The sequence below is a fragment of the Pelodiscus sinensis genome, chromosome 2 (genome assembly GCF_049634645.1).
Source record: "Pelodiscus sinensis isolate JC-2024 chromosome 2, ASM4963464v1, whole genome shotgun sequence".
Classification (NCBI taxonomy): domain Eukaryota; kingdom Metazoa; phylum Chordata; order Testudines; family Trionychidae; genus Pelodiscus; species Pelodiscus sinensis.
In genome coordinates, this window is record NC_134712.1 from 83,608,821 (window position 1) to 83,622,691 (window position 13,871).

The window sequence follows — 13,871 nt, forward strand, 5'->3', positions numbered from 1 at the left end:
GTGTGGCCTGCATAACAGGACCTCCCTCACAGGGGCCCTGAGTGCCATAGGGACCATGCTTCCCGCATGCCCATCCCCATCCCCCCGGTCGCACAGACAAGCAGTCAAGGGAAATGTCTAGCCACAGTGGGATCCCATGGACAGGAGAGGGGCCTGGAGCAGGCTGGCCTTCCATAGGGGGCGTACATAAACCTGTGCCTGCCAGCACTGTCCACGAGAGCGGGTGGCTCCTCAAGTGTACAGGCAGGGGCGTGTGCTTTGTGCTGCGCTCTTTGGAGTGCTTGGGGTCATGCCTGTGCCCTTGTGCCCAGCCTCCTTCCATCAGTGTCTGGTGGTGGGAGGGCGTCTTCCCAGGAGTCAGACGTGTATAGGGCCTCTACACAGCCTGTGAGCACGAGCCCGTGAGTGATCCGGGGCTAGCTCCTGAGGCCACATGGTGCACACTGCTGCTGCATGTGCTTGAATATGCACAGAATGCAGCAGGCTGCCCAGGCCGAGCGACAATCGCTCCCCATCCCCTCTGCACCCACCTTCCCCGCCCTGTGTGTGTGTGGAAAACTGACAGCACTCACCTGATGATCCCTCCCTGGCGTCAGAGGATGCCAGGAGATGTCCAGGGCCTGGGGTACTGGCTCAAGGATGAGAGTGACCATACAGGCCATGTCCTCCTCCTCCTGCAGCTGCTGTTTGTCCTCCTCCTCCGCTTCCTCCTCCTCCTCAAGGGGCTTCAGCCGTGCGACTACAGGCGTCTCAAGTCCCGAGTCCACTCAGGCACTGACTGGGCCAGGGTTAAACCTGGCTCCATCCTTAGGAAGGCAGCACAAGTGACCCACTGAAGGCAGGGAGGTGAGGTGAGCTTTTGAATGGACTTCACCACCCCCCAGGATTCTGTGACGCTCCTCATAATATGGGTACGAGTGTGGTCCTGCCCCGGAGCGAGAGCTGCACTCCCTAGCCCTGGCATATCCTTGGGGCAGCTCCTTGGGGCAGCTCTTTGATCTTGCTCCTGACTTGGTCCAAGGTGCGGGGGTGGTGTCCCCTCTCAGCCATCCAGCCATAGATGTCAGCATTCTGCCTCCAGGAGCAGGGATCCTGCAGGATGGCCTCCTCCGCACACAGCGCGAGGAGGGACAGGATTTCTGCCCCGGTCTAGGAAGGTATTTGGCATTTGCTGCCCCTGGCTGGGTCCTGGGAGCCCTGGTGCTGCTCCCTTGTGAGGGCCAGAGAGGTATAGGGAGCTTGTTGTTCAGCCATACCTCTGACTTGTGTGGCAGGGACTGCTCCACGGCCGGCTTCCTGCCACAGGGCTTGTCCTGGGTGCCTGCGGCTTTAAGAGCTGGCAGGAGACAGGAACTGAGGAATTGTGATTAGTATGGAAGGAGTGTCCACCAGGGCACCAGTGTTATTTTCAGGAGGCTTCTTCTTTCAAAAGAAAACCCTCCTCCCCATACACACACGCCTTTTTCCAAAAGAGCTCTTTTGGAAAAGGTGTTCTTCCTTCGTAGAAAGAGGAGTACCACTGCCAGAAAAACCGCTCTGTTCTTTCGATTTACTTTCGAAAGAAGGCAGTTATAGTGTAGAAGTACCCACCCCCCCCAAAAAAGACTAAAACATACAAGCAGAATAAAACAATCCATATCAGATGTATGCTTTGTCTTGATTGTCCTGTACAAAAACAGTTATACCCATTTAGCTTATTCCTGGCCAGGTAACTTTTAAAACAACAATCACAACTTTAACAACATTCTTTTTAATAGTGTTCTGCAGCACACACGATCAGCTTACTATTCTTCTCTTACTTAAAACACTGACTAATGCCAGTGATGTCACTAGCTTTACACAAGTATAAAAAACTTATTTAAGTTAGAGGAGATTTCATTGTAACACAGTAAACCAAACTCTCTTCTGTCTGATCATCCATTAATATAATTTCCCCAGCCTCAGTATTGTTATTGTGCAATTTTCCAATGAAATCCATTTTTGACCATATCTTCCACATCTAATATTTTTTTCAGAAAACTACTCCACGAGGAGTAATGGTAGTTCGGAATAGGAAGCCTACTCCAAACTACCTAGTTCATGCCACGTGTAGCCGCGGGGCACGGAGTCCGAACTAGTGGACATTTAAAAATGGCGGCACCCGGCATTATGCAAATGGAGCCCAGGAAATTCAAATCCCGGGCTTCATTTGCAACTCCGGTTGCCTACATTACCACCCTAGTTCGAACTAGGGTGGTAGTGTAGACATACCCTTACTCGTAAGTGTGAAAGCAGGCTCTTTGCTGGCCAGGCCTCACGCGTATAGCCTCCTAGCTAAAGGTCACCCTCCTCCCAATGAAAAAGCCCCATGCTGTAATATTTAGGAAGCAGGAACAAAAACCAGACATGAGAAGTTAATGTAAAGTTTGTGCTGGCTGTACCATGCCTGATAAGGCAAAAAGGGAAAAACAGGAAACCATTTCACCCCCTTACTCCTGTCACTTAACAGACAGGATCTGCTAGCCTGTCACAAAAAGCACGCAAAAGCTTTCTTTATAAAACAGCTTCCCCTCCTGTATCAAATTGAGGAATACCGAATAAACATTGGAAGGCAGAATATGAGCCAGGTCCGAGGACTGATCACCCAAGGGCCACCTCCTGCTCACCGAACCAAATGAGTTCCTGTAGAGCGTAACGTATACCAAACTTAACGTATACCGAATATGTTGTTGTTATTGTTGTAGTTTGTGTGTCTGTTAAATGTAAGTATGGTTATCTGAAATTGTTTAGAGGTATTGTTAAGTAATAGTGTTAAAAGTTTTAGATAAATAATTAGTCTTATAAGTAAGACTGATGTAAATGTAACTGTTAATAATCCCTGGTCCCTTTTAACAACTATTGGGATTTAGAGAAACCTCAAGGAATTTTCTTTACTGTATTGCATTTTGCTTATTGGTCATTCTAATAATTATTTGGTGCCTACGTATGTAAGAAATTGATAAAATAATAATTTATACGTAGAAGTCCTTTAATAAAAGTTTAAAGATATTTAGTAATAGTTTGCCTGTTTCTGCACCTCCCTGGGACTAGCCACATTCCCGAAACTTTTTCTTTATTCCACACTAGGTTTGGATCAGGTTTTTGTTAAACAAAACAGTAAACATTTATTGAACCATTAAGCAACTCAACTTTTGTAACTACTTACTCTCACATTTGTTGCCAGCAGAAATGGTTCCTGGTCTCCATGGATTTTGATGGTAACCAGGACAACACTCATTACAGCTCTCTCCACAGGTATTGTGTTCACACTGGCATTGCAGTTTCTAAAAATGAAATTGTAAAAATTAAAAAATAGGTCATTTCCCAAGGTCTTGAAAACCCAACCAAGTGACTAATATCAAATCTACTCTACTTCAGAATTTTAAATATCACAATTATTTTGCAATCATATGGACATGCTAAAACTAAATCCTGCTACCTTTGCTGATGTGAGAAGTCCTTACACAGGTACATATTCTACTGGAACAGATGGGACTACTCTCCCATGTGAGAGACACTATACTCAAAAGCATTGTTTAAATTTAGACACTTAGGGTATGTCTAAACTACATGCCTCCATCGACGGAGGCATGTAGATTAGCCAGATCGGTAGAGGGAAATGAAGCCGCGATTAAAATAATCGCGGCTTCATTTAAATTTAAATGGCTGCCCCGCTCTGCCGATCAGCTGTTTGTCGGCAGATCGGGGCAGTCTGGATGCGACGCGCTGACAAAGAAGCCTTTCTTGATCGGCACAGGTATGCCTCGTGAAACCAGGTTTACCTGTGCCGATCAAGAAAGGCTTCTTTGTCGGCGCGTCGCGTCCAGACTGCTCCGATCTGCCGACAAACAGCTGATCGGCAGAGCGGGGCAGCCATTTAAATTTAAATGAAGCCGCGATTATTTTAATCGCGGCTTCATTTCCCTCTGCCGATCTGGCTAATCTACATGCCTCCGTTGACGGAGGCATGTAGTTTAGACATACCCTAAGAGAAAAAGAGTTGACTTCCAAGCAAAGTGCAATATCTGAGAAATGTGTATGTTTAGGTAGTGAAGGGAGAAAATTACAGCAAGTAGACAAAATGAAAAATAAAAGCATACATTATGGACCTAATTTTACAGCCCTTTACTCACAGAAGTACTTCAGAATTCAGCACGAGTAAAAATTGTAGCATATGTATATTGATATTGCTTCATTCAAAGGAACTTTAAGTTTATTTATGAAGTAAAATTACTAATGAACATTTTCTCTGTTGAAATTCAGAACTTGTGATTATCCAACCATATCATAAAGTAAACAGAAGGAGAGGACAAAAAAGGAAACATCCAAATTTGCACTTGTGGTACTAACACCAGTTAACATTTTCTGTGGAAAATACGCAACAAAAGAACTGCCCTGGATGGTAATTCTGCCTCTCATTTGTTCAAATGCAGTAATGAAATGTAACTAACTTGAGTGTTCTTCCTTATATGCACCTGAGGCTGGATTCTGTAAGCACTGGTTTCATGGAACTTCCACGGAATTCAAAGAGAGTTCCACCCACAAAGTACTTAAAAGGATCAAGCATGAAGGACTTAATTCTGCAGATTTAAGCACTTGCATAATTTTACTCATGTGGATAGTCCCATCAAAATCATATAAGACTACGTTGTATGTAAAATGCAGGCTCAAGCTTTTAGGCCTCATTTCAGCATAGTTCATAAGTATGTGCCTAACTTTAATGGCGCTGTTACTCCCATTGATGTCAATGAGACAATTCACAGCTTTAAGTTAGGGCATGCGTAAAGTTAGGAACCTCTTTAAGTACCTGCTGAATCAAGGTGTATGTTGGTTTGTATAAGTTCCTCTGTATTTTACCCACAGTATCTTGTTCACTCTAAGAACTAAATGTTTTTTTCAAAAGGCTATTTTGTAAAAATAAAAATAAGAAAGCATACCTTTGTGGTTTCATCCAATGGGCAGCTTCGAGCATGGCCATAGCAAATACACATGCCACCAACAGAGATATCCTTTATTGAATAGTAATACTGGACAAAAGTAAGGTTGAAAAGTAATTGAGTTGGAAATAAAATTGGCCAATAAAATTGTGTTTTAAGTTGAAAACAGATCTGTTCCAAACAGTTTAACAACACTGAATACCTTCAACTTAGGCAAGCCTGACATTTTGCAAATTTTTAGACCTTTTCCTCTGTAGTCTTGCAGGGTGTGTCTACACAACAGCATTATTTCGGAATAACGGTCATTATTTCAAAATAACAATGTGAGCATCTACACAGCAATTAATTATTTTGAAATAAATTCAGAATTACAGATGGCTTATTCTGACTTCTGTAAACCCCATTTCACAAGGAATAACGCCTATTCTGAAATAGCTATTTCGGAATAGCAGTAATATGGTCGCACCACTGCTGCTGTTTCGAAATAGATCCTCCTCAGGGCCATTCGAAGTAATTATTCCCTAGTGCCTTATAGGGCTCTAAAAAAAGATAGTACATCCACATTAAGGGAGCCTGCCTTGGACTAATTTTGAGGCTTCCCTGTAGAGTAGATGTGCTATTTTGAAATAAACTATTTCAGAGTATTTCTTCTATTTCTTCTTCTTTGCAGTGTAGACGTACCCACAGGAATTAAAAGACGCATTCTGATCTTGAACAAGCATGTACAACCCTGATTTCAGTGATTTCTGATTCCAGAATCTGATTCTTCAAAAATCCTTTTTTGCCATGTAAGATGTCACATGACATAATGGAATGTTTTCTGGGTAACAACCTGAAGACTTAAATTTTAATTTAGGAAAATTCTGGCATCACTGTATATGTTTTCAAAACTGGGGGTTTCCACTTTTATTCAAAATCTGTTCATGAGCTTCCCCTCACACTAGCTCTGTACTACTAGTTTAAATGTATTGTCTTGCTCTACTCAAATATTTAGCTTAAGGAACAGCAGGGCAGCAAAGTACCAGATGCTGTATATAAGTCCCATACATCTGGAAAGCAGGGAAGGGATTAATGTTCAGGGCAAGAAAGAGGCAGGATGTGAAGCAGCTGGGCTCAGTTACAGATCCAGAATAAGCAGGGCTGGCAGGCACTTCACAGGATTGTGCACAAGCTGTGTCTGAGAGTTCTGGGGAAAGAGTTAAGACACACAAGTCTGGGACAAGCACAGTAGGTGCTTTGTGTGCACAGACAAGTTTACAGACAGGTTTTTTTTTTTTTTTGTTTTGATTTGATTTCACTTTCTGAAGGGAGTAAGCTTTCTTCTTTTCTTCTTTCTTTGGTCTGGGCTGGAGAAAGTCCTCAGTGACTCTGGCTGAACAGAGACTCCTTAGACTATAAAGCTATGGCTACACTATGAACTTTTTCTGGAAGAGGAAATGAAAATGGAGCACTCATTTGCATATCTTGCACTCATTTGCATATTCTCTTCTGATCCTTTTTGCGGAAGAGGTTTTAGCACAAAAAAGCACTGTGTAGACGGTACCTTTTTGCACAAACCCCCCTTTTGCGCAAGATCCCTTCTTCCTCAATTTTTGCAGGAAGGGTTAGATAATATCCAATAATGGAATTATATGCAAAAGCACAAAACGAACACTTTACTGCCACAAGTTAACAAGCTTGACTTCCGCAAGTGCTGGAAAACGTCAAAAAACTATGCTGGGTGGCTATCAGAATTTTTACAGTTAACTGAAGGAGGAACTGTATTGCCATCTGAGACAGATACTGGTTAACCAAGTATTCAGGATATTAATGTGCCAGATAACACAGCTTGTAATGTAATACATTTCAAACTAGTCAAGCCAACAGACTTGCCGGGGCCTGGGGCTGAGGAGGCAGGGAGAGGGAGGATGGGCAGCGGCTCAATACTCCTGCAAGGGGCAGGGCCAGGGCCAGGGCAGCTAGCCCTCAATGCTGCCTGGGCTGTAGGCCCGCTCTACTCTCAGCGCCTTATAGAGTGTTCCGGCCAGGTCTCTGAAGGGTGCCACGCAGGACTCCAGTGATGAGGCCTGGGGCTCTGGCCACTGTCACCGATGCTTTTGAATCACCAGATCCTGGGGCAGTTGCCTCCTTCATCCCTACCCCCCCATCAGCTGGCCTGTCCTTAACACACCAGAAATCACTGTACACTAAGGCTGTGTCTAGACTACATGCCTCTGTCAGCAGAGGCATGTAGATTAGGGTTGTAGGCAAAGGTAAATGAAGCCGCGATTTAAATGATCGCGGCTTCATTTACATTTACATGGCTGCCGCGCTGAGCCAACAAACAGCTGATCAGCTGTTTGTCGGCTCGCCGCTAGTCTGGACGTTCCCCCTGTCGACATCAAAGCCCTTTGTCGGCAGCCCCGTTATTCCTCGTGGAATGAGGTTTACCGGGGCTGCCGACAAAGGGCTTTGATGTCGACAGGGGGAATGTCCAGACTAGCGGCGAGCCGACAAACAGCTGATCAGCTGTTTGTCGGCTCAGCGCGGCAGCCATGTAAATGTAAATGAAGCCGCGATCATTTAAATCGCAGCTTCATTTACCTTTGCTGAACAAACAAATCTACATGCCTCTGCCGACAGAGGCATGTAGTGTAGACGTACCCTAACATAAAATGTAACTCACATAAATATTTACTTTTTTGCCTAAAGTGACATTTTAATCAAACAAATCACATTTTTATCTTTGCTGATGAAATGTTAGCAATACAACCTCATGGTTAGTAACTAAATGGCAATTCTGAAGGAAAAAAACATCAAAAGTCTTTCATTGGAACAACTATCTCTGCAGCCTTACAATGGGTAGTAACGTCACAGAGACAGTAATGTTTACTTAACCTCATGAAACATTGAATGTTGAGGGTCAAGTCCTTTATTAGGACAGGCAGGACTTAGTCTTTGTTGTCCAGTGTGGTGAACAACAGATATAAAAGATCAGCTTACCCTTCTGGTAACAATGGGATCCAGGTCTTTAGGATCATGATGGCTAAGAGTCATGAGGTCAGCATTAAGAGTTCTAATACGTTGCAGGCGAAGACGAATGTATCGGGCAGAGGTGAACTCCAATAGTGTTTGCGAAGGGTCATCGGCACTAGGTCTACCGTTGATCAATGAGGTGTGAATCTAGAGAGAAGAACTAACTTCACCATATCCTCAGTTATAACCTGCTTATGATAAACATTTTTTCTATGAACTTTAAAGCCATAAAAACAAACAAAATGGATAACTGGGTGCAATGTATCAACAAAGGCATCAAATCAATTGTCTTATCTATTCTGTTCACAATTTCAATATTAGTAATGTCATCTGTCTAATTTATCACTCACATATACCTGGAAACACCATTTCCAGGTCACAGACTCCAATGTCTATGTGGTACTTAAGGTGGGACTTCTGCAGGGTTAAAAGAAATGGATGGGAGACGAAGGGTGCAGAAGACCATTCCTTCTATGCACTAGTTTGAATCTAGGATCCTTTTGCTCACCGATGTGGAAAAAACATACTGACGATGAGTAAAAAGTGCAGAATTTAGCCCTCATAGAATGTCTCTTGTACAACTTGGAAAGATTTATATGGTAAGAGGTAAAACTAGCTATTCCATTTTTTTCATAACTAATTTGGTTTTAGCTGTGTCCTACTTTGTATGCATATTTCCTCATACCCTGGTTTTTTATTGTTGTATTTCTCTTTTATTTAGATTTTTAGTTTTGTCTAAGGCAATACAAATGTTTCAACAGAAAATATTTATAAATAATGTTTTATAAACAATTACTTCTATAATTAGGGAATGTACAGGCTTTCTTTTAACCTGGTCCAAATTTCTCAGTGTGTACAGTTTCACCCATTTTGGACTTCCCCACAACAAATACTTGATTCAAATATGCTTGACATAAAATCATTCAAGATTAATCAGGATAACTTTCACTGTGAGGGGCCAAAATTGTGATTTAAATCTGAAAAAAGGCAACATTAATAACACTTCAATCCTTAATTGTGCATACTCCAATTTATTTTACTCTAGAAAAGAGCTTTTAAACAAAGGGTTACTAGCAACCTCCATAGGCTTATTGGGTTTATTACCACATAAGAAGCATAATGCCGGAAGTAAGGGTGCAGGGACTTAAAGTGGTTTCCATCATATACAGGATTTATGGTTTGGTTCAATGGAGTTCAGTATCCCCACTATAAAAATTGTTCCAGCACCTCTGATAAAAAGGCAATTCACAATAGACTAACCACTGATTTTAATGCATCATTTCATTATGTTCTGAAACAAATTACAGAAAGAAGAGTCTTGGTTAAAAAAAGAACAATCAGCAGTTAGCCTGCATAATGTATAGCTCGTTTAATTATGTGCTGTTCCTGAAACAATGCCAGGGCTTGTTTTCCAGTCCATCTGTGCAGGGCATGTCAGACAGCATTTGCAGCTTTATCTTACAAAACCAGGTGCTCCTGAAGAAGCTCTTTTTAAATTAAACACCTGGCCATAGATAAAGTCTCTCCTTTATTCTTTCAAGATTAAGTACCTAATTCATAATTAGTAGCCGTCTTCAAATTATGTGAAGAGCTACTACAAAGTCATTTTAAACTAGAATATGCAGAGCCAAAGGTATGTTTTCCTAACGTATTTTTAAATTATTATACTGGTAAATGAAACTGAGATTTGATCCTGAAAGACATCATAACAAATCCAAAGTATCTGACAATGATGGAAGGCATAAATTGTGCAACTATAATTAAAAATTTCTGAAGCTTGTAATTAGTTCAAATTCATGTTCACAAATGACAAGTGCAGAAACAAACAGCATACCTCTCCATGTTCTAATGGAACTAGCCTGGAATAGTAAGAGGTGCAGATCACTTCATCATCTCTCTTGTAAGTAGGAGGCCCAAGTCTTGGTGTTACATTATAACGAGTTAAACACTCTGTGTCACTAATTGCATAATACTGCCAGGGTTTGAACTCTGTGCCATCCACTGAACGTTCCAAAATCCAGTTTCCAGGTCGAGGAGCATTAGCAGCTTTGATGATCACATATGCAACTTGAAAGACCTACATAAAATTAAGGCAGAAACTTTTAACACATGATACTGCCATATAAAACAAGCACCAGCTGGTCAATTTAAAATATATGAACATTTTAATAAGTATTATATATTTTGCTTGGGGTTTTGGTAACATTTGCTTGGAATGTCTGTGAATAAAGCAATATTTGACAAAAACTAATATGATTTTTCATTGGCTTTACCAGAAGTGTGAATCACTTTGTTGTAAAATTCTAATACCTGGCTCATGCAGAAAGTGACAGACATATTTATTGAACAATTTTATAGTAGTGAAGATCAAATATTTTTTATCCATAGTAGTTCAGGAAGAGCTGGATATATTTGTCTCTACAGTACATGCAGATGGGACACCACTATTTTAAAATTGTCTGGTGACATTAATCCACTCAGTAATAAGTGTCTGCTCTCTGCTTAGTTTCTAAAGCCGTGTTTGGTGATCCTTTTCTTTGCGTTCCCTCGAAAATATGTTCATCCTATGATGTATCTGCAAATATATTGCAGTAAATTTGGAATTACTTTAAGCAATATCCTTTTCTAAACATAACCACTGAATGGTAAATAAGTAAGATTGTATACTACAAGGCAAGCAATGTAAATATCACATCATGCCCTTGCCATGACTAAGAATGCCAAGTTTTTTAAAAATGCAAAAACCATTTACAGTTTTATATTTAATGCCAGATCCTCAGGTGCACTATAATAGCATTCAGCACACTTGAGATCAAGGGAGCCCGAGGAAAGGGGAGAGCAGCAAGAGGTGATTTTATACCACTTTTCCAGATCTCAATCCTAAGGGTAGCCAGGAGCCAAACCAGTCCCCAGGGTAGGTTACAGCAGCTTTACAGCTAACTTTTGTGAATGGATAACAGCTCCAAAGGAGCTACTTCATCAGCCAGGATCACTTAAGTACATCAGTTCTATCAAAACACTTCCACGAACACTCCTCCATTCCAGAACACAGTCCAAATGCATTATTACCTAAATAAAGTGTTTGAAGGTAGATGATATACTTGACAATAGTTTAATGTTTTCTATATGTTGCCAAACCATGGTTAGATAGAAATAAATATTATTTAATCAATATATGGGCTCAGAAAACTGCTTTTGAACACTGCCCTCGCTTTTTCTCTCTCTCTCTCTCTCTCTCTCTCTCTCTCTCACACACACACACACACACACACGCTTTCCCCCCACCCACCCAAAAAAAATGGCCAAACAGTTCATACCCACTAGTAAAAGACAAGTTTTATCTCATTTCTTTTGGGTGTGAATATTTTCTTATAACTTGATCTCCACTGAGCTGGATTCTTTTCTCCTGAACTCGTTTTACTGTTTGGGCCAGATACTCAACTGATATAAAGCATACTTGCACTCCCCTCAGTCAAGCCGAATAAGATGTTATTTTGCACCAACAAAGAATCTGACCCACTGACTTCAGTGGAGCTACTTCTGATTTGCATTACTGTCAGCAATTAGAGAATCAAGATCTTTGCTAATTGCAACATGATTCCTAGTAAGAGAAAAACCTAGAGATTTTTACATCCCTCTAGTATTGTACACATTTAAAAGCCAAGCAAAGTCATCAGAATACCAAGAATATATGGCTCTATAATCTGGCTTCTAGTCCATTGAAGGGTCCCATTTGAAAAAGTTATTTGCCACCAACAGGCTCCTTTAGTAAAAATCATGTACTAGTATCTCCTTTCAACATGGAAAAAAAATGAAAATCGAACAAAAGCTGGATCAGACAACTTCAGTGTTCCGTACAAAATAGTCTGATTCTTGTCTCTCACTGATTTTATACTGATGTAATGGATGTCAGTGGAATTACACCTGGAATATATAAAAGGAGAATCTACAATATTATCACTTAAGTCCTTGTCTGCTCCAACTGAAGTTTTGCCATTTATTTGCAACGGTACAGTAGAAATCCCTGAAGGGGAATTTTTTATTTCAAAAAAAGGACATTCACTTCCTTGTTTCTCTACTTGAAACATATTATACTTTTTTTTACTCACCATTGACCATAGTTAACTAAAAGCTGCCTCTTTGCTTATTACACAGTTGGCTGAACAACAAATGAGTTACTTTTGATTACACAGGGTTTTTTCGAGAGCTGTTATAGTCTCGACAAACTGCAGCTGACGCAGCTAGTTTTAAATCCAGTTTCAACAAGTAACAACAACAAGTTACCCTTCATCGCACACGAACAGCAGTCACTGCTATGGGAATAAAAATAAACAGTATTACAAGAATACATTAAGTTTAATCTATTTTGAATATCAAGTTTCTTGTGGAGGGTCAGTCAAACAGTGGAATTCTCACAGGGATTATGAACATACATTGTTCATCCTACTGAAGTGTATGTCATTTAGGTTACGTCTAGACTATGTCCAGGGAACACGTTTGCTCTTCCACTTTTTTTTTGCTGAAGAGCGGATGCGCTCTTCCAGGGAGCCCTGTATACCTCGTTCTACGAAGAATAAGGGCTCCTCTGAAAGAGGAAGCTTTTCCGCCATTTGGCCCCGTCTAGAGGGGGCCAAACAGAGGAAAAGCCTCTTCCGGAAAAGCAATTGGAAAAAGCTACGCAAATTGCGGAGTGCAATTTCTGTAGCTTTTTCCGAAAAAAGACAATAGTGTAGACCTGACGTTAAAGTCAAAATTTTGAAAAGTGACAGTTGATTTTAGGTGCCATACTTCAGATATTAAAGGCCAGCTTTTCAGAAGCCCTGAATACTCAGAAATCCAAGCAATGTTAATTAGAGTGTAGACTGTATGAGACCTTCAAAAATCAGTCCCAAGACATCCAAAAATAGAAGTACCCAAAAATAACTGGATGGTTTTGAAAATGCAGTTGCTTGCGCATGGTCAGCCTATGCACAGAGCAACTATCAACTCCCAATCTTTCTCTGTGGAAGAGAATGGATTCCACTGCATGTAAACGCGTATCAACTAGATACACAACTCTGTGGCCTGTCCCCTGCCCTGTCTCTATTCTGTGTTTTCATTAGTGCATTCATAGGACACAAAACATGAACAACACAGGAAAACTCGGCCCCCTTGCAAAAATAGATTTTAACTGAATCCTTAATGAGAAATATTTTTATTAACTATGATAACAGAATGCAATACAATACTTGACATTTTATACCATCTTGATATTTAGAGATCTTTGCTTCTGAAAAATATGATAAGCATAGGCATGAGTGCCCCTGCTCCCAAGAGAGGCAACATCCACAGCACTGTGTCCACCTTGCTGAAAATCTTTGGATGCCCCTCCACAGGGGATTCACGGAGATGGGACTACGCAAGTTTTTAAAGTGAAGTCTGATTCAAGGGACTGGCACGGCTTTGCACAGCCACGGAGATTTTCACCTATCTTTGAAATATGCCTGAGAGTTAATACAGCTATTGAGCAGTTATGAGACATCCAGTCACTGCTGCATGGGTTCCTACAGAAGTTGAGCTGCCAGGAGAAGTATGAATGAAGCACACACAAACACAGTCATCTATACAGGTATCTCTTCAATGTCTGCAACTATGTACAGGACTATGTAGCACTTTAAAGACTAACAAGATGGTTTCTTAGGTGATGAGCTTTTGTGGGCCAGACCCACTTCCTCAGATCAGTGGGTCTGGCCCACGAAAACTCATCACCTAATAAACCATCTTGTTAGTCTTTAAAGTGCTACATAGTCCTGTATTTTGTTTCAGCTACACCAGACTAACACGGCTACATTTCTATCACTATGCAACTATGTGTGGTTCCATCCCTGCAGATCCTCAGCATCCAGAGGCTTGTGAAATCTC

At 41.3% G+C, this 13,871-nt stretch overlaps 1 protein-coding gene across 2 annotated transcripts in view; it reads right to left on the bottom strand.

Annotated features, from left to right (window-relative positions):
- Positions 1 to 13,871, bottom strand: part of LAMA1 (laminin subunit alpha 1) — a 163,423-nt gene that overhangs the window by 106,867 nt on the left and 42,685 nt on the right. For both annotated transcript variants that reach the window (XM_075920947.1, XM_075920946.1), the window contains exons 4-7: positions 9,805 to 10,047; positions 7,938 to 8,117; positions 4,956 to 5,045; positions 3,185 to 3,302 (exon numbers count right to left, since the gene is read on the bottom strand). In XM_075920947.1, the coding sequence (XP_075777062.1) occupies positions 3,185 to 3,302; positions 4,956 to 5,045; positions 7,938 to 8,117; positions 9,805 to 10,047 (631 nt within the window). The remainder of the gene's footprint in view (positions 1 to 3,184; positions 3,303 to 4,955; positions 5,046 to 7,937; positions 8,118 to 9,804; positions 10,048 to 13,871) is intronic.